The 25,959-nt window shown below is 49.0% G+C and overlaps 3 protein-coding genes across 3 annotated transcripts in view; 2 read left to right on the top strand and 1 right to left on the bottom strand.

Moving 5' to 3' along the window:
* The window catches only part of dock9b (dedicator of cytokinesis 9b), a 65,078-nt gene extending 56,081 nt beyond the window's left edge, over window positions 1–8,997 (top strand). Inside the window, 9 exon segments of the mRNA XM_077015912.1 lie at window positions 285–391; window positions 3,218–3,340; window positions 3,466–3,579; window positions 4,853–4,999; window positions 5,210–5,399; window positions 6,839–7,029; window positions 7,116–7,216; window positions 7,316–7,454; window positions 7,759–8,997. Of these exon segments, the coding sequence (XP_076872027.1) occupies window positions 285–391; window positions 3,218–3,340; window positions 3,466–3,579; window positions 4,853–4,999; window positions 5,210–5,399; window positions 6,839–7,029; window positions 7,116–7,216; window positions 7,316–7,454; window positions 7,759–7,884 (1,238 nt within the window). The 3' untranslated portion in view covers window positions 7,885–8,997.
* Window positions 8,998–10,667: 1,670 nt separating this feature from the next.
* slc15a1b (solute carrier family 15 member 1b) lies at window positions 10,668–17,960 on the top strand. The gene is made up of 21 exons (XM_077015908.1): window positions 10,668–10,742; window positions 11,195–11,336; window positions 11,603–11,722; window positions 12,234–12,333; window positions 12,782–12,872; window positions 12,984–13,067; window positions 13,162–13,244; window positions 13,403–13,489; window positions 13,633–13,722; window positions 13,847–13,891; window positions 14,021–14,053; window positions 14,200–14,288; window positions 14,419–14,500; window positions 14,629–14,745; window positions 14,994–15,128; window positions 15,947–15,993; window positions 16,101–16,208; window positions 16,342–16,456; window positions 16,664–16,801; window positions 16,894–17,001; window positions 17,103–17,960. The coding sequence occupies exons 1-21, from the start codon at window positions 10,736–10,738 to the stop codon at window positions 17,322–17,324; spliced, it is 2,043 nt and encodes a 680-aa protein (XP_076872023.1). The 5' UTR covers window positions 10,668–10,735; the 3' UTR covers window positions 17,325–17,960.
* A 290-nt stretch (window positions 17,961–18,250) lies between these two features.
* Window positions 18,251–25,646, bottom strand: stk24b (serine/threonine kinase 24b (STE20 homolog, yeast)). The gene is made up of 11 exons (XM_077015910.1): window positions 24,922–25,646; window positions 22,831–23,061; window positions 21,848–21,904; window positions 21,551–21,659; window positions 21,201–21,358; window positions 20,924–21,109; window positions 20,689–20,834; window positions 20,161–20,278; window positions 19,984–20,043; window positions 19,724–19,860; window positions 18,251–19,000 (listed from the first exon to the last, which is right to left on the bottom strand). The coding sequence occupies exons 1-11, from the start codon at window positions 24,961–24,963 to the stop codon at window positions 18,961–18,963; spliced, it is 1,284 nt and encodes a 427-aa protein (XP_076872025.1). The 5' UTR covers window positions 24,964–25,646; the 3' UTR covers window positions 18,251–18,960.
* Window positions 25,647–25,959: the final 313 nt, after the last annotated feature.

Here is a 25,959-nt window from a genome sequence, read left to right as displayed (position 1 = left end):
ATTCATTGAATCCCCCTGATAAGATTCCTCATTTAAATCTTTCTGATAATAAAACACGTGACACACGCTCATGTTCACACGTGTCAGACGGCGAGTTCTCCTGACCCGGCCCACTGTCCTTCACACACACTGATACGACTTTTAATAAAACTGTTTGCAGTAGTGATTTGTGTTTTATAAGGAATTTTATTCCAAAGGTCGGTGTTCATGCACTTGCTTAGGACTGTGCATTACGAGACTGTCTGATTATCGTCTGATTTTGTCTTTCTCCGTTTCCCGTCCAGGAATGTTCTGGCAGGGCTGTTCAGCATTCCGTGTCATCACCCCCAACACCGACGAGGAGGCGGCCATGATGGAGGACGTGGGCATGCAGGACGTGCACTTCAGTGAGGTTAGCCCCGCCCCCCTGCTTCGTCCTCAGGCCACGCCCCTTCACATTATTGATTGTGGTTGTTCCATCAGGTCATAGAGCAAAATGTTACTGACCCCACAAGAGGATCAATAACACTCAACTCCTTAAAATGTTTTATGAGGTTTCATATCTTATCGCAATGAGTATCGATGGTCTATAAACATGTGCGTCAGAACAAATGTGTCACATATGAATCCCATCCCGCTGTCAGTCCTGTCCTTGTCTTCTGTGTAACCTTGTTTAGATCCGTTCCCCAGTTAGTCCGGTCCGTGTCTTGTTGTTCACCTTGTCTTGTCTGTCCCTCCTTCCTTGATTTCAGGTGTGTCTAGTTTGTCTTGATTTTGTTTGGTACTTGTACTCCCTGTGTTTGAGTCCCTCTTTGGAAGTCATTGTGTTAGTAATCGCTGGTTGTTCGTATTCCTGCCTTGTAAGTTGTTCTATGTTTATTGGCCTTGTTTTGAGTTCTTGTATTTGTTTTTCCTCTGTCTTTTGTATTCTGAGTCATCCTGTCTGGTTATCAGTTCTTGGTTTGAGATAGTTTGTATTTTATTAGTATGCCTCGTCACCCTCTTACCCCCTATGTTAAGACTCCAGCCATTAAACCCTGCTCTTCTCAGCTTTTGTGTCCGCCTCTTAGCTCTCATTCGTTACAAAATGCAGGAATCTGAGATTTGCTCTCCACAGAAAATGCAGCAAACACCCTTGAGATTATCTTATCTTAGTAATGAATTGGCCTTCCTGGTTTGTGTTTAAAACACAATCAATTTTATTATGATTTTTATAATGACACGTGTCACACACCACACTGTTACAGGCAGTACAACATACTCATCAGCTGTGGAGGGAGGGGCTAGGGCACTGTAACGAGGACACGCCCCTCCTGGATCTGTACAGTGGGGGTGTTATATCACTATAATGAGGACACGCCCCTCCTGGATCTGTACAGTGGGGGTGATATAGCACTATAACGAGGGCACACCCCTCCTGGATCTGTACAGTGGGGGTGATATAGCACTATAATGAGGACACGCCCCTCCTGGATCTGTACAGTGGGGGTGATATAGCACAATAACGAGGACACGCCCCTCCTGGATCTGTACAGTGGGGGTGTTATATCACTATAACGAGGACACGCCCCTCCTGGATCTGTACAGTGGGGGTGTTATATCACTATAACGAGGACACGCCCCTCCTGGATCTGCACAGTGGGGGTGATATAGCACTATAATGAAGGCACACCCCTCCTGGATCTGTACAGTGGGGGTGATATAGCACTATAATGAGGGCACACCCCTCCTGGATCTGTACAGTGGGGGTGATATATTACTATAACGAGGACACACCCCTCCTGGATCTGTACAGTGGGGGTGATATAGCACTATAATGAGGGCACACCCCTCCTGGATCTGTACAGTGGGGGTGATATAGCACTATAACGAGGGCACACCCCTCCTGGATCTGTACAGTGGGGGTGATATAGCACTATAAGGAGGACACACCCCTCCTGGATCTGTACAGTGGGGGTGATATAGCACTATAATGAGGACACACCCCTCCTGGATCTGTACAGTGGGGGTGATATAGCACTATAATGAGGACACACCCCTCCTGGATCTGTACAGTGGGGGTGATATAGCACTATAATGAGGGCACACCCCTCCTGGATCTGCACAGTGGGGGTGATATAGCACTATAATGAGGACACGCCCCTCCTGGATCTGCACAGTGGGGGTAATATATCACTATAACGAGGACACGCCCCTCCTGGATCTGCACAATGGGGGGTGATAAATCACTATAACGAGGACACGCCCCTCCTGGATCTGCACAATGGGGGGTGATAAATCACTATAACGAGGACACACCCCTCCTGGATCTGCACAATGGGGGGTGATAAATCACTATAACGAGGACACACCCCTCCTGAATTAACACATGGATACTGAACCCTGTGGGTCCTGAACCATTAACACATGGATACTGAACCCTGTGGGTCCTGAACCATTAACACATGGATACTGAACCCTGTGGGTCCTGAACCATTAACACATGAATACTGAACCCTCTGGGTCCTGAACCATTACACAAGGATACTGAACCCTGTGGGTCCTGAACCATTAACACATGGAACCTGAACCCTGTGGGTACTTAACCATTAACACATGGATACTGAACCCTCTGGGTCCTGAACCAATAACTAAACCATTAACGTGGGAATTGGACCCTGTGGGAACTGAACCGTAGCTTCAGAATTGGTAATAGACGGTTGAATCAGACATTGTACGGCTGTGTCTGAGATTAAACAGAGAAGTCAAATACACTGTGTCTAATGGCAGCTCCTTTATTTTCTGTGAAAATGAGGTTGTTTCTATGGATATCAGCTTCTGTGGATATTAACTAGCTAGCTGGCATATAATGTTGGCCTGTTGGCTTGGAAACAATATAATTAGTAACATGAGATTAGATTTAGTAATGGACAGAACTGAACTAGTAATAGGACTTTTTGACTTAGCAACAGGCAGGATATATTTGGTAGGAAATTCTTGACCTGTATCTGTGCAAAATGATGGTGATGTCAAATCACCAAAAATAAATTTATTTTTCCAGCGCATATTAAAACATGGCAATTGTGTCTTCATAAAGACCCATGGATACAGTAACCAAGGTGTTAGCTAGTGATTTCACGTCAAGCTGTGCATTACAGAATTTTAAAGCACTTCACAGACGGATTATCATGAATGAACCCTTATTTACATTGTGTGTGTGTGTGTGTGTGTGTGTGTGTGTGTGTGTGTGTGTGTTTAGGAAGTCTTAATGGAACTGCTGGAGGAGTGTGCTGATGGGTTGTGGAAGGCTGAGCGATATGAGCTGATCTCAGACATCTACAGACTCATCATCCCAATTTATGAGCAACGCAGGGACTTTGAGGTACACACACACACACACACACACACACACACATGTACGTGTGCATCTCATTACGCCACTTTACTGTGTTATTTATCTAAATATTGTTATTCAACTGATTCTCTTGATTAATCCTGTGTGTGCAGAAACTGGCCCACCTGTATGACCGGCTGCACCGAGCCTACACCAAAGTTATAGAAGTGATGCATTCTGGGAAGAGGCTGCTTGGAACGTTCTTCAGGGTGGCTTTTTTTGGTCAGGTACAGACGTTCTGAAGTTGAAACAGAAACCGAGCTCGCAGTGTTGACAGTTTCACATCACACAGACATGAGGGGATCTGGGGAACGGCTGTGTGGAGTCTTTAAATGTTTACTGCTCTCGCTAGCCCCAGTTGTCTAGGAAACAGATCGATTGTCCTGCGAATAGCAACAGGCCGGTGTCCTGCGTGTTTGCTGCTAAAACCTTTGTGTGGTTTAGAAACCTGAGTTAATCAGATCTTCTCTGCTCTCTCCTTCACTGAGGCTGCGGTAAGTAGCGCAAAATGTGAGTGTGTTTGAGAGAGAGAGAGAGAGAGAGAGAGAGGTGCGTTTGGACATTCACAGTATGTCAGTTTCTACCCAGACTGTGTTTGTGAGTCACTCTTCCTGCTAGACTGTTTAGCAGCATGCGTCATCCTCATGGTTCAACGCAGACAGACCCGCCCTCTGTGCAGACCCACTCCCTGTGCGGGTCACTCTATGCAGACCTGTTCTGTGCAGACCTGCTCTATGCAGACCTGCCCTCTGTATAGACCTGCCCTCTGTACAGACCTGCCCTCTGTACAGACCCGCCCTCTGTGCAGGTCACTCTTAGAGCAGACCTGCTCTCCTTGTGTCCTTTCCCTCCTCATCAAAACATGTATGATGCAAATAAAAGCGATTGTTGGCTGTTCTCGTGCGTCCTTTAAAATGGAAACTCTCTCTGACGTCTGCACCAGCCGTCTGTAAACAGCACCGCCGCTCTACAGCATGTGCTTTGGCCATTAGACTTCCTGAGGCAGGAATGGGTTTATGAGTCATTCAGCGTCTCTGCTGGGGGAGAGTGCGGTGGGGTGGGGGGGGGTTTTGCTAAGTGCCCTCATCCCTCCCCAGTGCCAGTGCTTTTGAGAGCCTGCAATAACATCTCCTGAAAGCTTAGGAACCGGACACTAAAACACAAAGGAAGCTCCACACCAAGGTGTCCACATATCAGGCCATAAAGCGATGTTTCCAGGGCTGCAGTAAGTGTGGTGTCTGGGACGCGGGTTCTTCAGGGGGCAGGTTCTTCAGGGGGCTGGTTCTTCAGGGGGCTGGTTCTTCAGGACGCTGGTTCTTCAGTGTCTCATTGCGTTACTGGAGGCCAATCATGCATCACAAACTCAGTGAACGCTGTTCTTGGCATTGTGTGATTCTGAACCCACTTTTGATGTTGAGTGAGTGAGTGCACACACACCGCCCCCCCCCCCCACACACATACACACACACACACACGATCTTGCAATCTGGTTGTGTTTAGGGGTTCTTTGAAGACGAGGATGGGAAGGAGTACATCTACAAAGAGCCCAAGTTCACGCCGCTGTCTGAGATCTCCCAGCGTCTGCTCAAACTCTACTCACACAAGTTTGGGCCAGAGAATGTCAAAATGATCCAGGACTCTGGACGGGTGAGGGCACACACACACATACACACACACACACACACACACACACACGCACACACACATGCACACACACATGCACACACATGCACACGCACACACACACACACACACACACACACATCTCAAGTCTTCTCTGTGGTATGCGTGATGTACCTTGACCGTGACGTGGTCATAAACACGTGTGTGTGTGTGTGTGGACCTGTTGGCCTGGAGGCCAGGTTCGCCTACATCCAGGTGACACACGTGACGCCCCACCTGGAGGAGAAGGAGCTGCAGGAGAGACGCACGGACTTTGAGAGGAGCCACAACATCCAGCGCTTCGTCTTTGAGACGCCGTTCACCACCGCCGGACGGAGACACGGCGGCGTGGACGAGCAGTGCAAGAGGCGCACAGTGCTCACCAGTGAGTGGCTCTCTCCACCCTTCATCCTCCACCCTTCATCCTCCTCCACCCTTCATCCTCCACCCTTCATCCTCTTCCACCCTTCTCTCTCCACCCTTCATCCTCCACCCTTCATCCTCCTCCACCCTTCATCCTCCACCCTTCATCCTCCTCCACCCTTCATCCTCCACCCTTCTCTCTCCACCCTTCATCCTCCACCCTTCTCTCTCCACCCTTCATCCTCCTCCACCCTTCATCTTCCTCCACCCTTCATCCTCCACCCTTCTCTCTCCACCCTCCACCCTTCATCCTCCACCCTTCTCTCTCCACCCTCCACCCTTCATCCTCCACCCTTCTCTCTCCACCCTTCACCCTTCATCCTCCACCCTCTGCCCTTCACAACCACCCTCCCCTTTCTACCCTCCACCCTCCCCCTCCACCCTCCTCCATCAGTGCCCTCTCTAAAGTCAGCTGACGCGCTGCACCGCTCCAGTGGACCCAGTGAACACTCGTCTTTTATTTTCCTCTTTTATGGCTGATTGGTTCTGATCAAAGGGCAGTTGTGGGCTGGACACCTTTATTACACCGTTTCATGGTAAATGCACTAATACCTGCTGCTTATTCAAATTCTTCTGAATGCAGCATGAACTGACCCTAGAACAGTGTTGTACACATGCACAGAACACCCACCCCTGCCCTTAAAGTACGCCATTCACAGCAGAAGCAGTTTTAAACACAGCCTTATTGTGCAGTGGTGAAGACTCTAGGCTTATCAGACATACTGGAATGAGCGTGGGTGAGTCGTCTTCTGTGCGTTCCTGTAACCTCTCAGTGATATTGTGTTCCTCCCTGCCCAACGCCTTTCCCAGATGTCTCCAGCGCTCCAGCGTCCCTGAACCATTGGCCTGTTATCAGCGCTCCTGACTCCTGATACATAATCAGTCTGTGTCTCTGGCACGTTTCCACGCTCACGTGACCAGAGCGCCTCGCCAGGGTTCTGAACTGCATCCTGTAGCCTCTCTGCCTCGGGTCCGTCCGTTCTGCAGAACAGCCTTGATCTGAGATGACTCACCATCCTGACAGACTATATATAAAACTGCAGTGATGTACACAGGGTTTGCAGAGAGAGAGGACCATTCAGAGAGAGGCGTGTGAGCAGAGTTCTGCTGCTGTTCTCCGTGATGAAACCAGTGTGTGAGCAAATAGTCCTGCAGTGAAATGTAACCCAAACCAACTCAGCTAGGACCTGTCCTTAAACAGGAAGTAGCAGGGACACCTCTTTATCGTCTCAAAAGGACACAATGTCTTTGAGAATGATAAGAGCGTGTGTGCCTTCCATCTGTCCAAAAGGTGTCTGTCCTTCAACTTACCGCTCCCCTTCTCTCTGTCACTCTCTTTTTTCTCTTTTTATATCTCTCTCTCTCTCTCTCTCTCTCTCTCTCTCTCTGTCTGTCTCTCAGCCACTCACTGTTTCCCGTATGTGAAGAAGCGCATTGCTGTGATGTATGAGCACCACACAGACCTGAGCCCCATTGAGGTGGCCATCGACGAGATGAGCACTAAAGTGTCAGAGCTGAGAGCCCTGTGTGCTGCCCCTGGGGTGGACATGATACGCCTGCAGCTCAAACTACAGGGCAGCGTCAGTGTAAAGGTGTGTGTTTCAGTCTCACACACACACACAAACACACCAGTTCTTAATTCTCCAGCGGACACCCACATAAGCGTTCCTCTCCCCAGGTCAACGCGGGACCTCTGGCGTACGCGAGGGCGTTCCTCGATGATGCTCCTGCCAAGAAATACCCCGACAACAAAGTTAAGCAGCTCAAAGAGCTCTTCAGGTACCCCTGACTGGGACGATGCCCCCTCTTAGTCTGCGTCCTGTGTTTGATGCAGTAGATTCATCACTCATGTCTGTGTGTGTGTGTGTGTGTGTGCAGGCAGTTCGTGGAGGCGTGTGGCCACGCCCTGGGTGTGAATGAGAGGCTCATTAAGGAAGACCAGCAGGAGTATCATGATGAGATGAAGGCCTGCTACAGAGATCTGACCAGAGAACTCTCCCTCATCATGCACGAGCAGGTACACACGTGTGCACGTCAACACGGACACGCCTTCACCGGCTGTGGAAACCGTGCCGGGAAAACACCACGGAACCAGTGTCATTACTATGAATGTTAATGAAGGTGTAATGCTCAATATATGAGAGGTTTACGGTGCGTATGCTGTTTGGATAGATGTAGTGATGAACTCTCCCTCACTTTCTCCCTCTGTTCTGCTGGCCCGAGCAGCTCGGATGGTAATAACGTCTCCGTTTTTGTGCTGTTCTGTAGTCCCCAGTTATGGTAGTTCCGTTCTCAGCTTGCTCTTCCTCTCTGATCCTCAGATCTACGCGGTGGACGCCAGCGTGAAGAGCGCCCTCTCCAGTTCGCTACACGTCTTCAGCACCATCGGTGGCTCCCCTGGCGTCTCCGCCCTCCCCAGCCTGCACGGCTCCACCGCCTCCGTCTGACCTCTGACCGTAACCTTTTAATCCTTAGCTGTTTGAGACAGAGTCTGAAAGTCTGACATGTGAAGAAAGAACCAAGCTGGCTGGCCATGTGGGAACGGACCTCTTGACTTCGTCCCTGCGTTGGAGCGACGGTTCCGGCATCGAGAGAACGTCCTGGTTTGCGTTCTATCGGCCCTCTTCCTTCATTATTTTCCGTTCTTGTATGAATGCCCTCACACTCCCAAACCCTCAGCAGATACCTACAGGTGAAGTAAACCCCCTCACACTCCCAAACCCTCAGCAGATACCTACAGGTGAAGTAAACCCCCTCACACTCCCAAACCCTCAGCAGATACCTACAGGTGAAGTAAACCCCCTCACACTCCCAAACCCTCAGCAGATACCTACAGGTGAAGTAAACCCCCTCACACTCCCAAACCCTCAGCAGATACCTACAGGTGAAGTAAACCCCCTCACACTCCCAAACCCTCAGCAGATACCTACAGGTGAAGTAAACCCCCTCCCTGACCAGCAGAGCACGGTGAAGCCCTCAGCCCCAACATCAGGAAGCTCCGCCCTCGCTCTCTATGCATTGGGTCAGGGGCTCATAAGCCCGCCCCGGCGCCTCCGACCAATCAGCCATCCCCGCCAGCCCAGCACGTCCGCTTCTCTCAAGCTCATTGGTTTTTAGCTCTTTTTATGCAAATGATTAAAAGCAGGAGGTGGAAAAGCTGTTGTGATGGCCTCTCTGTACATTAGATAAGGAGCGGGATCTACACCATGTCTCGTATGTCAGGAACTGTGTCCGTCTTGTGTTGAATCTCTCGCTAGACGAGAGAGACGAGACGTTGGAATAAAGAGATGCACATGGAGCTGGGGTTTTAAATATTCATCATTGTTTATTTGTCATGTCAGTTTATTTGTGTTTGGGAAGATATCTGAGGAGGAGCAAGAGGAGGAGTAGGAGGAGCAAGAGGAGGAGTAGGAGGAGCAAGAGGAGGAGTAGGAGGAGCAAGAGGAGGAGGAGCATGAGGAGTTATTTTTATTTAACAGATTGTTAGAGTTCTGATTCGAGTATGTAATATATTAATGTCGTAAAAAATCTTTTGAATTAAAATCATTGTCCTACAACAAGTTTATGTGTGATCTGAGTGAATTCTGCTGTGGGCTGTATATTTATGAAACTTTATGCTATATCGTGAGGACATAACTCGAGGATTGTGAGTCTAAACCCTTGGACCTCAGAAATCAGAACTACATGTCAAACTGTACCAACATATTTATTATCTAGTAGAAGCTAAACCTAAGAGCAAAGTTAGAAACAAAAAGGCAAAAGTGTCTTTGTGCCAGTCTGCATCAAATCAACACACACACACACACACACACACACACACACACACACACACACACACACACAAACTGCTTCCAAATGATTCCCTTGAGTTTTTCCCTAGTCCATCTGTCAATCATTCTGTAGCCGTTGTTTATTTATTATATAATAGAGAGCGTTACACGTGCCTACATTGATGCTTCTGTGATAGCATTATAGTAATCGCTAATGACACTTAGAACACAAGCTCAAACACGTGCTACTGTGTTTCTTTGAGGATGCCTGCATCAAGCACCTCCATACATCGTCTTCCCAATGTCGGTGGAATTTTTCTAAAGTGTTTGTTGACCGTAAAGATGTTTAGGAGGAAAAAGCCAGCCAGAACGTTACGTATGTCATTTCCATAAATACCTGTAGCACGGTATCATTTTAAAGATGATCATGATAACGAATATCACCATATTTATAAGCAGATGATCACGTTCTGCTGTGTGAAAACATTCTGCCAGATGGAGTTCAGTGTCCCTGATTATCATGTGTATGATCAGCTACATGTGTGTATGCGTCCTGGTATCTGCGGGACAGAGACCACAGTCCACCTCCCAGACTCGTCACTCAGTTTATGGCGCAGGTTATATAAAACACAGCTCCCTGTCTCCCGGACGCTCAGAGGGCACAGACACCTGGCTGAGCAAGTGTGTATATGTGTGTGTGAGAGTGCGTGTGACAGTGGTGTTTTACCAACAGCGGCTCGTGCATCTGTAATAAAGGATATTCCCTGGCAAAAGAGGGCAAGGCGTCTGTGGGCAAAGCAAGCACCATGGCGGGTGAGTGACACAGGTGGTGTGTGTGTGTTAAGGCCTGGATCTGTGCTGAAACCTCTCCAGATGGGCAAGGAATTCAACCCTGAATTAAAACACAGATCTTAACTCTATTTATGTATATCATAGTATTACTTTATGTCTGTCACTGTGTCTCTCTCTCTCTCTGTCTCCCTCTTTGTCTCTCTCTCTCTGGCCATATGTGATATGGATTATTTTATGTTGGCATGTTAAATCCATACATTGGGAGACGGTTGAAACTATGTTACTGAATGTAAGCTAAGTGTGTCTGAGTTCATGAGAAATGTTCATATTGTTCAACTGTATGTGCATTTGATTGATTTTCAATTCACACTAAATCTGGTTCACATGCATTTGACACTAGATCAACTTCACCTGCATTTAAGACATTTCACATGGTCCTTTTCTTTTTAGACAAAGAAGAGAGAAAGATGAAGAAGACAAAATCCAAGGTAAAAAATTAAGATCTGCCTTGTGTGTGAAGTGTGTGTGGGTGTGTGTCTATGTGAATGTTCCAGCCAGAGGAAGTGTGTGTGTGTGTGTGTGTGTGTGTGTGTGTGTGTGTGTGTGTGTGTGTGTGTGTGTGTGTGTGTTCCAGCGTGTAATGTCCTGTCTCTGCCTCTAGGAGTGCTTTGGTTTCCCGCTCAGCATCTTCTTCATAGTAGTGAATGAGTTCTGCGAGCGCTTTTCATACTATGGCATGAAAGGTGAGTTTAGGGTACATGTACACACACACACACACACACACACACACCCCAACTCACTCACACACACTCACATGCTCCTGTATTCTTTTATTCCTCTCACCCTCTCTCCTCCTCTCCTCTCCTCCTCTCCTCCCCTCTCTCCTCCTCTCTTCTCTCCTCCCCTCTCTCCTCCTCTCCTCCCCTCTCTCCTCCTCTCCTCTTCTCTCCTCTCCTCCTCTCTTCTCTCCTCCTCTCCTCCTCTCTTCTCTCCTCTCCTTCTCTCCTCCCCTCTCTCCTCCTCTCCTCCTCTCTTCTCTCCTCCCCTCTCTCCTCCTCCTCTCCCCTCCTCTCCTCCCCTCTCTCCTCCTCTCCTCTCCTTCTCTCCTCCCCTCTCTCCTCCTCTCCTCCTCTCTTCTCTCCTCCTCTCCTCCCCTCTCTCCTCCTCTCCTCCTCTTCTCTCCTCCTCTCCCCAGCTGTGCTGGTGCTGTACTTCCGTTACTTCCTGCACTGGGATGACGACATGGCCACCACCATCTACCACACCTTTGTGGCCCTGTGCTACCTGACACCCATCCTGGGGGCCATCGTGGCCGACTCCTGGCTCGGGAAGTTTAAGTGAGTCTGGGGACAGCTGTCCATGTCCTCTGGACCAGCTTCTGGGGACACCTGTCCATGTCTCTCACACATTGAACATTTTTTACTACGTATTGCCTCCTCTTGTACTGTAAATAATTAAGTGAAATAATATATATAACAATATACTTTATTAATTGTTTTGCTCTCTCCCCATCCCTCTCTCTCCCCTCTCTCTCCCATCTATCCCCCCATCTCTCCCGCCTATCTCCCTGTCTCCCTGTCTCTCTGTCCCCGTGTCTCTGCAGGACTATAGTCTATCTGTCCATCGTGTACACTATAGGACAGGTTGTTTTAGCTGTCAGTGCCATCCACGACATCACAGACTCCGATCACGACGGCACGCCTGACAACATGACTTTCCATGTGTGAGTTACTCCATCAGGGACACAACTACACACACACACACACACACACACACACACACAGAGTTTAAAGCCCCTGTTATAAATAATTAACCTGGACCCATAATGCCTAAGTACTCCCATTCCAAGCCCAAGCACAGTAGAGCCCACTGTAAACACATTTGGTACAGGAGGACATTACAGAGCCTCCAGCAATCAAGACACACTAGTCAGTCTGGAAATAATGGGAGTCTGCATCCTGCATGGTGTTACAAACATGAGGCCCTTTTAACATAAATGCCATTCACAACAATGAAGGCGAATTTGAATATGCAATGGAGAGTTTGAATATGCAGTGGAGAGTTTGAATATGCAGTGGAGAGTTTGAATATGCAGTGGTGAGTTTGAATATGCAGTGGAGAGTTTGAATATGCAATGGAGAGTTTGAATATGCAGTGGTGAGTTTGAATATGCAGTGGAGAGTTTGAATATGCAGTGGAGAGTTTGAATATGCGATGTTTCTGGTTCACATTAGTGCCCTGTCTATGGTGGGTCTGTCCCTCATTGCCCTGGGAACAGGGGGGATTAAACCCTGTGTTTCAGCCTTTGGAGGGGACCAGTTTGAGGACCACCAGGTCTGTAAGCTGTGTGCATCTGAAATATACACACACACACACACACACACACACACATACACACACACACACACACAGGTGTGTGTATGGGTATGAGGTTCAGCAAGACAGCTTGCTCCTTTGTGCTCAAAGTCCACACACACACACACACACGTCCACACACACATGTACACACGTACACACACACGTGCTCACACACCCATTCAAGTGGAGATTAGACACTGTACACAGATCATTATTGATAATAATTATGTATGTATATTTACTGGCTATAACTTTCTACTCCACGTGTTCTGTTAAACACAAAGGGCAAAGATTTGGCCATAAATCAATAAGATCATAAAAATAAATAAACAGTTAATGCATGTGGAACTGAATTCACAGATTGTGGCTCATTTTTAATGACCTGTAATCAGTGGTTAATGGTCATGTTACTGTGTTTGTGCAGGAGAAGCAGAGAAGCACCTTCTTCTCCATCTTTTATATCTCCATCAATGCCGGCAGTCTGCTCTCCACCCTCATCACACCTATTCTCCGATGTGCGTGCATGTGTGTGTGTGTGTGCAAGCGTGCGTGTGTATTTCAAAATGAGAGTGATGTCAGGATGTGGCCTGTGTGTTAATGCGTTGTGTTTCTTTGTTGTGCTGCAGCTCAGGATTGTGGGATCCACTCTCAGCAGAAATGTTACCCTCTGGCGTTCGGCGTGCCTGCCGCCCTCATGGCTGTAGCTTTAGGTGCGGGTCGTGCTCTTGTTCTGTACTATTCCACCTGTGGCCACAGGGTGGCAGCATTGGTCAGCATTAACTCCTAGTGTGTTCTCCTTTGCAGTTGTGTTCATTGTGGGCAGCGGTATGTACACTAAAGCTGCCCCGAAAGGCAACATCATAACGGAGGTGTGCTGCTGCATTGGCGTGAGTGTCTCTTCACACACCCCCCCTGAGCAGCTTATAATAACCAGCCGGCAACAGTAACCAGCCTCTTGGAGACTTGCGGATTCTGGCAAGTCCCGCCAACCGTGTGAGGTTGAGGCGGATCCGGTCGTAATTTGTAGCATGTTCTCTCTGTCCAGTTCGCGATATCAAATCGCTTCCGACACCGCAGCAAGCGCTTCCCCGTGAGAGAGCACTGGATGGATTGGGCCGAAGAGAGATACGACGTACGGTGAACACGTGTGCTCGCGCGGCCCAGGTGCCCTCGCGCAGTCCACGTGTCTATATACACTCCTCTCTCTCTCCCTCCCTCTCTCCCCTCCTCTCTCACACACACCACCTAATGCTTCTGTATTGTCTTCGCCTCCAGAAACTTCTGATTGCACAGGTGAAGATTTTGTTGAAGGTTCTCTTCCTCTACATCCCACTACCCATGTTCTGGGCTTTGTTTGACCAGCAGGTCAGAGCACACAGCCTCTCTCTCTCTCTCTCTCTCTCTCTCTCTCTCTCTCTCACACACACACACACACACACACACCTATTTTTTTATTGCTTGTGTATTTACATTTTTGTTGTCTGTTCAGGGCTCTCGATGGACTCTCCAAGCCACAACTATGGATGGGAACTTTGTACGTATTCCAGTCTTAATCCCATTCTAAATCTTCACTGGAGAGAGAAAACAGCCTCTCCTCTGAGTTGACCACGCAGGTGTATGAGGAGAACTCTGTAACACGCACATCTTTCTTCTTCTCTCTCAGGGCGGCTTCACTGTGCAACCAGATCAAATGCAGGTGAGGCTGGTTTATTAACTACACCACTCTGCCACTGTACTGGTTTCAGCCATGCACATCAGCCAGGCAGGATGTGGTTACATATTAATGTGTGATGGGATGGTGGTTTGCTGTGATGTCATTTCCTGCTCTGTACCCACGGGTAGATTGTGAACCCCGTCCTGATCCTGGTCATGGTCCCCTTCGTGGACAGCGTGGCCTACCCTCTCATCAAGATGTGCGGCCTGAACTTCACGTGAGTTGTGGAGGGCTACCGGCCGACGCACGCACACACACACACACACCTGCGCTGGGGGCGGCGCACTTAACCAGAGAACGCGTGTGTGCATGCGTGTGTGTGTTTCCGTGTGTGTTTGCTCTCCAAGGCCTCTGAGAAGGATGACTGTAGGGATGTTCATGGCTGGACTGGCTTTTATCGCTGCAGCCCTGCTGCAGCTTGAGATTGATGTAAGTACACACACACACACACACACACACACTCTCTCTCTCTCTCTCCCTCGCTCTCTCTCTCAAGGCAGAAAGACCAGAGGTCTGTTCTGTGGCTCCTAATGTGTGATTCCTCTCTGGTTTCCCAGAAAACTCTTCCCCATTTCCCATCGGCTTCGCAGTCGCAGGTGAAGTTCCTGAACCTGGAGAACACCCAGCTGTCTGTATCTGTGAATGAAATCACATACTACATCCCACCTCTGCAGGTATGGCACAAACCTCCTCAGCCCCAGGAGCTTTTGAGGTGAACTTATGTGGAAGATCAGCTGAAGATTAAAGATTGTTTAGTGCATCTCTGGATCATCTTCAAATTATTTGCGAAAATATTTCAAATGGAAGGTTTATTCATAATAAAACATCAGAGGGATTTAGATTGTTTAACTGTCCCACATTAGTTAAGACAGGGCAGACAGACAAAAGGAAAAACTAAACGAAATGTCCCTCGTGTTGTCAGTCCTCGGATGGCTACCTGACGTTTGAGGAGGACAGGGTGGTCATATCTGTGGGAGGCATGCCTGCTACCACAGAAACTTTGCTCAAAGGACAACGTGAGACCATGCTGCTCACCTCCGCTGGAATAATAAATACCGTGAGTCACCCATCCTCCATTACACAGAGGGATTACCACTGACCTCACTCTCTAATATCAGCTCACCCCATAACAGCAACTCACCCCCTAACAACAACTCACCCCTAACAGCAATCACTCCCTAACCTTCTAACTCACCCCTTACAGCAACTCCCTCTCTAAAATCAACTCTCCCTATAACAGTGACTCACCCCCTAACAGCAACTCACCCACTAACAGCAACTCACCCACTAACAGCAACTCACCTACTAACAGCAATCACCCCCTAACAGCAACTCAACCCTAACAGCAACTCACCCCTAACAGCAACTCACCCCCTAACCTGCTAACTCACCCCTTACAGCAACTCCTTCTCTAAAATCAACTCTCCCTATAACAGTGACTCACCCCCTAACAGCAACTCACCCACTAACAGCAACTCACCCCCTAACAGCAATCACCCCCTAACCTGCTAACTCACCCCTTACAGCAACTCCCTCTCTAAAATCAACTCTCCCTATAACAGCAACTCACCCACTAACAGCAACTCATCCACTAACAGCAACTCACCCACTAACAGCAACTCACCCACTAACAGCAATCACCCCCTAACAGCAACTCACCCCTAACAGCAATCACCCCCTAACAGCAACTCACCCCTAACAGCAATCACCCCCTAACCTGCTAACTCACCCCTTACAGCAACTCCCTCTCTAAAATCAACTCTCCCTATAACAGTGACTCACCCCCTAACAGGACCTCACTGCTTCTAAAAAGAAAAGCCCAAAGCAGTTTTGTTAACACACTAAAGTTTAATCGCTGTTGTTCTTTGTTCTCAGGATACAGATCTCGGTGAGAAACCAGAACAAGGAAACAATGAGATCAGGTTTGTGCACTGGTGACGTCAGTCATGGTCAGTCAGATCTGTGATCTTGTCATGTCTCATCATCAGGGGTAACGAAACATTAGCTGAACTCATGTATGTGTTTCCAGGCTGGTGAATGGCTTCAACACAACTCTGAACATGACTGTAGGTTCCAAAGATCTGGGCATTATTCTACCGTTTGACTTCTCCAACTACACCCAAGTCCCACAGGGCATGTAAGTGCAACCAGCACTCACAACCAACAAACGAAACCAAGAGTCCAACAAACGATTAGCACTTGTCTCTGATTTGACCCTCACGTTTTGGTGTGAGCTCGAAGTGATGATGTCACCCTGGGCCGTGTTGTAGGGCGACAGTTCTCATCACGGACAATACGGGGCAGAAGTGTGAATACTCTCTCAGTCTGGGGTTTGGGAGCTCCTACACACTCCTCGTCCCCCAAACCTTCAGCTTCGGACCTGAGGTGTGTTACTTCACGTTTCTCCACCTGACACGTTTCTCCACCCGACACGTTTCTCCACCCGACACGTTTCTCCACCCGACACCTGACACGTTTCTCCACCTGACACGTTTCTCCACCCGACACGTTTCTCCACCCGACACGTTTCTCCACCCGACACGTTTCTCCACCTGACACGTTCACAACTTGTCGCTTCTGTGCCGTGTGTAGTGTTGGAAGTCCATCCAGCCAATAGAAGACATCAAACCCAACACGGTGCACATGGCCTGGCAAATTCCCCAGTACTTCCTCATGACATCTGGAGAGGTGGTCTTCTCCGTCACTGGCCTGGAGTTCTCCTACTCACAGGTAGGGGGTGCCATTTCCCACGTTCTCCCTGCAGAGCGTTCCACACTTACTGTGCCACCTTCAAGACGCGTGGAGTTTCCCTTGTCTTCCAGGCACCCAGCAACATGAAGTCGGTCCTTCAGGCTGGATGGCTGCTGACTGTTGCCGTGGGAAACATCATCGTGCTGATTGTAGCCGAGGCTGCCAAGCTCCCCGACCAGGTACTGGAACACCTGTTAGGCCAGTACAGGCGTCACCGCCTGTAGCTGCACGCTTGTAGCTTTAGGAAGCCGAGCCAGCGTTAACCCTTTGTGTCCTGCAGTGGGCCGAATACGTGCTCTTCGCCTCGCTCCTGATCTGCGTGTGCATCATCTTCTCCATCATGGCGTACTTCTACACCTACATCGACCCGGCGGAGATCGAGGCCCAGTGTGTCATGGGCAAGCCCAAAGATGAGGAGAAGAAGAAGAACCTGACCGAGATGAACGCGGTCCACGCGTCTGCCTCATATGAGAAGCGTGAAGCCAAGCAGACCAAGATCTAAACAACATCTAACCCCTCCCTCCTGCTCCGTAAAGTGTTTCTGCTGATCCAGGACCTGTTCCGCAGTCTTATTTGAGTGGAGGGGGCAATACAGCTGAGGATCTACCAATTAGGATCTTTAATTTGTTTAAGGGAGTGTGGTTATTCACGAAAAAAAAACTTGGATCTCTACAGTGAGCAATAACCTCGAGACACACAGAGGCTCAGTTCTGCACCCTGAATGCCCCGTTTTAGTGGTGCTGCCCTGCAGTAAGAACTGTTCCTGGACCAGCAAGGAAGGGAGCATGTCTGGTGAACAGTTATAGTCAGGTGGGGGTGTGGTTATGCAAATGATCACTGCTGGTGCCTTTCAACAGTGTCACATCTCCAGTGTGTCTTCATGAGTGTAGTGTGTCTGAGCTGGTCTGGAGTGGTGGTTTCAACACGGAACAACCAAGGGCCTCCACATCAAACCAGAAATCGGCGTTAATTTTGTCAAAATGTAATATTGTAAAATCTGTCAATTTATTTTGCACGGTCTGGTAAATTCGTGGCTTTCTTCTCCACGTATGTGTCAAAAATGAGGGATTGTAACATGGAACATGCAAATAATTATGCCTTTGCATTCAATGCCTCAAAGTATAAAGCTATGTGTGTTTTATAGTAATATATAGTGTCCTATATAGTTTAGTGTTTTGTATGTAAAATGTGAATGAATGTGTAATAAACTATAAAATAGTAATAAAAATAAAAATATGATCAAAAGTTCAACAGTTTCGATATGCTTTCATCTCAGGTTATTGAAAGAAAGCTTCTTTTTAAATATGCGAATCGGCAATTTAAAACTACTTGGGCATCTTTAAAAGGCTTGAATTGCATCCTTTGTTGTGGAAATGTACTGACTGTCCATTAATTGTGAAACACATCATTCAGCTTTGACTAAATAAATAACGATTTAAAACCCTTTAATTTCATATTAAAATGAACAGATCACTCCCAAAACATTTGATAAAAAGGCAAGACCAGTAATGGCCATTTGCTTTTAAATATTTATCTTCATTTTAAAATTCTTTATTTTTGTCGTACAATATCTACAGAAGCTTGTGACCATCTGTACACAGTGATTCATTTTAGCAAAAAAACCCATTATCCAAAAGATGTGTAAAACTGAAACCATATACAAATTTGTACATGAAGTCCAGCGTGTCTGTCCTCTAGAACACCTCGACCAATGAACGCAGGTCACCCGAGGTCATCCAGAACACCTCAGCCAATTAACACAGGTCACCCAAGGTCGCCTTGACCACTTTGGCCACTAAACGCAGGTCACTTGAGGCTACAGCAAGTCCACGGCAGTCTCCTTAGTCATCCTTAGGGCTGAAGTGTGCACTTCTCAGTGATGTTATGCTGACTGTGGAAGCTTCTGGAAGCGGTGGTCCACACTGGATCGGGGGGGGTGGGTGGGGGGTGGGTGGGTCCTGCACTTTCTCTGTGTCCCAAGAACCCACAGTTTACAACAGAAAAATACGTTCAAAGAGGGAGCTCAAGAAGCACCATGTCCTCCAGAAGAGACATCACAGAGTCTGCTGGTGCTGTGATTGGCTGAGCTCATGCCTGAGGGCGTGTTCACAGAGTGACGGACATATCCAGTGGACCAATCACTGGTGAGAAGAGGAAGACGTCCTCGGTCTAGAGAACCTGAAGGACAGAATGATTTTAACTGTGCGTTCACACCGAAAGCGACGAGAGCGACACGGCGACCGGAAGTCATTCATTTTCAATGAGAGTGAGCAACACCCAGTGACGTGACGTAGAGTGAGCGACACCCAGTGACGCGATGTGAAGTGAGCGAATCGAGCGACGCGAACAAGTTGAGCTCGGCTCAACTTTATACAAATGAGCAGTGACGCGCGGCGGCGACTACCAATCAGAAAGTATGTTTGCACCCTCCTCCGAAACCGCACCTCTGACTTTGGTTTCTACTGATTATTTGTTCCGATAGCAAAATGGAGGAGAGATTAATAGTGGCTGTCTCTGGATGTCCCGCACTTTACCTGTTTATTTACAGTACAAAATGTTTGTTTTTTTTATTCCTGTTTGATCTTCGGGTAAAAAAATTACATAAACATTTTAGGTTTATATACTATATGTGTTTTATACACACACTATGTTTTATACACGCACTTCTTTATAATCGTGTGTCCTGTCATCAATAGATTAAAATAAATAAATAGTGTCCTGCTTTAAAAACGTGATTTGCATATCTGTCACGTGCTGCATGCCAGCGTGATGTTGGGCACGCCCCCACGCAACGCGATGCTGGCGACTCGGCTTTCGGTGTGAACGCACAGTAAGACTTCCACGAGCTCCCATGGCATCTTTACCAAGGCATCCCATAATAATACTGAAGAGTGGATTTACCTTTGCAGTCTCTGTACAAGCTGGGTCACCATGGCGTCAGTGATGCCCGGATATGAATCCTCAGCAAGGAAAATGGCTTCCTCCAGCTCCTCCAACACCGAGGGCTTCACCACGACCTCACCGTGCCTCTCCTTCAGCTGCAGGAACACGCCCATGAGGGAGGGTGTGGCCAAGGGGCGGGGCTAACAGCATAAGACGGCTACGTCTTCAGCACGGGGGGGATTACAGATCAGATATCAGGAATGTGATGTGTGCCATACCTCTGATAAGACTGGAGAGATGATGGTGGACAGGCTTTGTGACAGCAGTCTCTTAGAGTCCTGTACACACACACACACACACACACACACACACACACACACAGAGTAAAGCAGGGGAACAGGGGACTACAGGGGAAATAATGTGGAGTGTGAGGTCATGCAGGCTTTATTTTGGACCTGCTCTCCTGCCGTAGTGGCTCCATTCTGCAGTTTCTTGGGGTCTTTTTCCCGAATGGTGAAGATCCAGTCATCACTGGCAAAGTCATTTCCTCCAGAGGCCTGTCCGTCCGGCTCCCTGGGGGGATCAAGCGAATGTACTCTACGTTTTTTTTTCTGATAGAGTGTGAAATGGTCTTTGCCAGCACTGTAGTACAGTTCAATGAAGAAACGCAACAGTGACCGACAGAGACGTTTACAGGCGTTTCCTGGGACAACAGGGTGTGGGCGACAGAATTCTCCATCACAGCTTTTAAGGGTTGAACATCTGCCCAAAGAATTCTGGGGCAGGGAGTGACCATGTGACCATGCTGGGATGCTAACAGGGAGAGGGTGGAGGAGAGATGGAGGAGAGGGGGGAGGAGAGATGGAGGAGAGGTGGAGGAGGGTGGGGAGGTTGAAGAGGTGGAGGAGAGGGGGAGGAGAGATGGAGGAGAGGTGGAGGAGAGATGGAGGAGAGATGGAGGAGAGGTGGAGGTCGTCACGTACGAATCAGACTCGTCAGAGCTGGACTCCTCCTGGCTGCGTTTGCTCCTCCACTGTCTGTGGCGATCGATGAGCTCGGTCAGGTAGGACGTCTTCTTAGCGTGACGCACTATCAACTTGTGCTTCAGCAACTCTTTAGCTGAGGGTCTCTGAGAGAGAGAGAGAGAGAATGAGGTAGAGAGAAGTATAGAGAAAAATAAATAGAAAAAGTAAGGGGGGGTCCAGCCCCCACACTTACAAAGCCGGGCTCCTTGTTCAAACAGGCCTCCACAAACTCCTTGAGCGGTTTGCTGTAGGCGCCGTCCAGCGTGGGCGGGTTGTTCTTGGGGATGAGGAACAGCACCTTCATGGGGTGCAGGTGGGAGTGGGGGGGCTCACCCTTGGCCAGCTCGATCGCCGTGATGCCCAGTGACCAGATATCTGCCTGCAGACCGCACAGGGGAGGGGAGAGAGCACACATAAGGGAAGGTGTGTGTGTGTGTGTGTTGGAGAGAAGCCCAGTGTGACCTGCTGACCTTTGAGTCATAGGCTGACTGTTTGATGACCTCCGGTGCCATCCAGAAGGGAGTGCCCACAAACGTGTTCCTCTTGATCTGCGTGTCCGTCAGCTGGCCGGCCACACCGAAGTCTGCCAGCTTGACCTCGCCCTGCTCAGACAGCAGCACGTTCGCCGCTGGAGGAAACACACACACACACACAATGTACATCATGGCTTAGAGCAGGCCTCTGGCTATTTTATTTTTAGGTTTGGCCTACGAATCCCATAGTCATCAGCGTATCTCTGGTTCTCCATCTCAGATAGCCGGACGTTACCGTGTACAACCATTACTATAGGCCGTTGCCACGGTCACACCTGAGGGTGTACCTTTGATGTCTCTGTGGATCTTCTTCTCTGAGTGCAGGTACTCCAGACCCTTCAAGATCTCCCGCAGGATTGTGGCGATCTGAGTCTCGTCCAGGGCGCCGGGCTCCAGCTAACACACACACACACACACACACACACACACACACACACTGAGCCTGGAGAACCCCACAGGACCCCTCAACACCTCAGAACACCTCAACGTCCAAAAATGTACTCATCCCCAAAATATGGAGGTAAACGTCACACACAGCGTGTTAGCAGACATGTAGCACAGCAGCCTGTGAGTTTAACACTCACCAAATCCAGTGCTGATCCTCCACCCAAATACTCCATGATTATCCACAACTTTGTGCCCTGGAGGGAGAGAGGAGGGAGGGAGGGAGAGAGAGAGAAAGAGAGAGAATAGGAGAGAAAGAAAGGAGAGGAGAGAAAGAGAGGGGAGGAGAAAAAAGAGAGAGGAAAAGAGGAGAAGAGAGAGAAGAGGAGGAGATGGTGAACAAACATTGCTTAGTCCCGCAAAACTCTCTCACACACACAGACACACACACAGACACACACACACACACACACACACACACACACACCTTTCCTGTGCTAATCTCAACCCTCATTCTTTTGGGACTGGAAGCTGTTCTGAGTGGGCAGGAGATGGGGAAAAAACAGCTCTCTTAAGTGTGATGGGCTACCTGTGTGTGTGTGTGTGTGTGTGTGTGTACATATGTGTGTGTGTATGTTTGTGCAAGTGTGATGGGCTAGCTGTGTGTGAATGTGTAGGTGTGATGGGCTGGCTGTGTATGTACATGTGTGTGTGTGTGTACATGTGTATGTATGTACATGTGTGTGTGTGTGTGTACATGTGTGTGTATGTACATGTGTGTGTGTGTGTGTGTACATGTGTGTGTATGTACATGTGTGTGTGTGTGTGTACATGTGTGTGTATGTACATGTGTGTGTGTGTGTGTACATGTGTGTGTATGTACATGTGTGTGTGTGTGTGTACATGTGTGTGTGTGTGTGTACATGTGTGTGTATGTACATGTGTGTGTATGTACATGTGTGTGTGTGTGTGTGTGTGTGCGTGTGTGAATGTGTGTAAAATGGAATAATCCTGTTGCAGCACATTAAAAGCACATCAAGCAGCTGAACGCAGCCACATTACCAGCTGGTCCGGCCGGTTCTGGAGCAAAGAAAACTCACAACCCTGCAGCGTGGCCCTCTGGACCCTGCCTGAGCAACAGGAAGTGACCTCACGTTGCGTCTACTTGAAACCCACCGCTCACCTTCAGGTAGGAGCCGTAGTACTTGGTGATGTGGGGGCTGTCGCACTGGCTCAGCACGGTGATCTCCTGCTGGACGTCCTCGATCTCGTCCTCCGCCTCCTCCAGGTCGATGATCTTGATGGCCACCACCGTCTGCGTGCGGTTGTCGATGCCTTTGAAGACCTCGCCGAACGAGCCCTTGCCAATACGTTCCAGCTTGGTGAATAGCTGCTCCGGGTCCGCCTTCAAGTTCTGGGACGGGGGGCAGAAAGACGGATGAGCACCTCGACATGCTTCCTCTGACCTTCTGTTTTCCAGCTGTGTGCAACGACGTCAGCGGTGCTTTGTGACGTGGTCCGAGACCAACTGTCTCTCTGAAAACACCGAAGCACTAAAAACAACATGCAGAGATGATCTGCACTTCAACCTGCTTCTACACCCCACCCATGTCAGGAGGAGTGGCGATCTGGTGATCTTCAGAACGACATCACTGATCTTCTGTTGCGCTCTTCCCATGTGCTGCTGCTCCGTTTCCACCCACCCTGAGGGAACAGCTGGAGATGTTTTGGGACGGAGGCACATCTGGACAGGGCCAAAGGCCAGCAGAGCGGACCCAGGATGTTTGTGATCTCTGCATGTGTCTCCAGGGGAATGTTCTAAGCAGTTGAGATACAAGACAGATCGACAGATCACCCCAGCAGTAGAGGATCTGAGGATCACCCCAGCAGTAGAGGATCTGAGGATCACCCCAGCAGTAGAGGATCTGAGGATCACCCCAGCAGTAGAGGATCTGAGGATCACCCCAGCAGTAGGGTACCAGTACAGCACAGTACAGACCAGTACAGTCGCTGTCAGCTAGGATGCATCACTGATCCATCTCACACTCTCAAACACACACACACAAGCCTCCCTTTAGAACTTTCACAACCACACATCCTGTCATGAAGGAGAATCCAAGCCGGATCGTCCTCGTTCAGCCCGACGCCGAGGCCTCTGAAACACACAGCGTCTCCATCCCAGCGGCCACACACACCCACAGATGAAAGAGCCCAACGATTCTTTCAGTTCATCCCCACCTGCCATCTGGTTTCTGCTTCTGTGGGTATTGAGCTACATGCTGTGAGACAGGCCACATATGTCACATACATACACACACACACTATATATATATATATATATATATATAGAGAGAGAGAGAGAGAGAGAGAGAGAGAGAGAGAGAGAGAGAGAGAGAAGAACAGAGACAGAAAGACAGAGAGAACTTCCTCTGTGACCAAGCAGGAAACCCAAGAGGAAGAGCAAGACAGAGGTGGTCTCTACACACACCGTCATGGCCCAAAGAGCTGGCTGACATCTGGACCCATGGAAACCAGGCTCAGTGTCAAACACACTTCAGTTGCTTTGGTTACAGGTGCTAGCTGCATGCGCACAACTCTACAGACTGTTCTGTGCACCCCCCCCCCCTTCCCGTCATATGGGCAGCGAATAAATATGAGACACAAGTGACCCAGTTATTACAGCTTCTCCATGGACACACTCATCGATCTTCTCCCTCCCTTGTCTCCCAGTTCTGAATTTGTGCCAATCACACAGGAGGCACTGGACCGTGCAGGGGAAAGAGTGCGTGCGCATGAGAAAGAGTGCGTGCGCATGAGAAAGAGTGTGTGTGCACACGCCACTCTCCCACAATCACACTCCGAGAGAGTCTACACCCAGCACGGCTTCACTGCAGGCACGAGGCTCTCTCACGCTACACCTCCACTATTAGCAGATGCCTGTGATGCCTCCCTAAGATCCTGTCACGTCTCCAGACATTCGTACTGCACAAACAGCGGCGCTTTCACTGCCTGCGCAGGGGACTGCAGTACCGAACTGTGCTCCACTGACCCGGGTCGTTGAACTGGACAGCACGTGCACTACCCCATAGCCAGTATACCAACAACCAACTTCTAAAAAAGTCGAAATGCAAAGTCAGATCCAACGATGCTCAAAAATGTGCGGCGCCACAGAATCACTCTACTCCATAAAACGACGGAACACTTTGAAATGCGAAACTTTCGGTCCCTAAAAAGAGACTTGTTTAAAAAGAGTTTCGAAGCGCGAGGCGGGTACCTGTATCCCGGGCAGAGCACCCTGCAGCGGGGAGTGAGCCATGACGTCACGTAGGTCGGCCAAGTGCCCAGCGCGTGACTAACGACACCCCGAGACGAGTGTGGTCGGCTGCTGCGCTCCTGGTTTCGTGATGAAAACTTGTAGTTGCAACGACGACGTAAACAACAGCATCCACGGTAAAAGTGTAGTTCCAGTCCACGAGGTAACAAAAAATAAAGACCACACTAGTGCAAAACACACTTCACTCCAGTAGTGATCGCGCTTGTAATCACTAAGCAGCTTTTTACGCAGCTAGAAGCAACTTGTTAGACACCAGCTTCATTCTGGGGGTGAAAATAACGACACTGAGTTAACATACGCGATATTAAAGTGATAACTCAGGAATCCCAGAGCTGTCGTCGGTGTAAACCGCAAATCCGTCGCTGCTAAAAAAGCTCCAGGTGCGCGCGGGCATCTACACGCCCGACCCGCAGGAACCTGCACACCCGGCCAACTCGGCGGAGTCGCTCCCCCTCGCGCCAGCGGCTCTCCCAAACATCGCGTGCGATCGCGCGCGCGCCAAGATCACCGCGTGCCGGGGTCTGCTCCGCGAGCTCGCGGCCTGCGCGCGTGCCCTGGCCGCGTCGACGGCACGAGGAGTCTCGGGCGTCACCTGCTCGAGCAGCTAAAGAAACAATGTTGACATCCTCACTTTCCAGCTCGCCGCCATCTTGTCAGCGCTGTCACTGAGACATCAGGGCGGAGCCGGACGCGGTAAGACACACCTCTGCGGGGGAGGATCGGCACGATTACGTTTGTTGTTATTATGATTATTATTATTTTAAATATATTATTATTATTATTATATGTTGTGCAGCTAAGGGATTAATAAAGACCTATCTATCTATCTATCTATCTATCTATCTATCTATCTATCTATCTATCTATCTATCTATCCATTTAGAACATGGAATATGCATTCTAGCAGAGAAGACTCATTAAACGTTCAGTCTATATATGTTGTGCAGCTTCGCTAAAGGATCAATATCTATCTATCTA

This window comes from Brachyhypopomus gauderio, chromosome 8 (assembly GCF_052324685.1).
Source record: "Brachyhypopomus gauderio isolate BG-103 chromosome 8, BGAUD_0.2, whole genome shotgun sequence".
Lineage (NCBI taxonomy): Eukaryota > Metazoa > Chordata > Actinopteri > Gymnotiformes > Hypopomidae > Brachyhypopomus > Brachyhypopomus gauderio.
This window is presented reverse-complemented; position numbering and strand designations above follow the sequence as displayed.

Bases quoted from the DNA above. Each gene is read 5' to 3' on its own strand.
- slc15a1b (XM_077015908.1), top strand. The intron at 12,334-12,781 runs GTCTGTAAGCTG...GTGTTTGTGCAG, and splicing joins ACCAGTTTGAGGACCACCAG to GAGAAGCAGAGAAGCACCTT. The intron at 13,245-13,402 runs GTGAGTGTCTCT...CTCTCTGTCCAG, and splicing joins AGGTGTGCTGCTGCATTGGC to TTCGCGATATCAAATCGCTT.
- stk24b (XM_077015910.1), bottom strand. From the start codon at position 24,963: ATGGCTCACTCCCCGCTGCAGGGTGCTCTGCCCGGGATACAG. The intron at 23,062-24,921 runs GTACCCGCCTCG...CCCCCGTCCCAG, and splicing joins GTGCTCTGCCCGGGATACAG to AACTTGAAGGCGGACCCGGA. The intron at 20,835-20,923 runs GTAAGTGTGGGG...TCTCTCTCTCAG, and splicing joins TGAACAAGGAGCCCGGCTTT to AGACCCTCAGCTAAAGAGTT.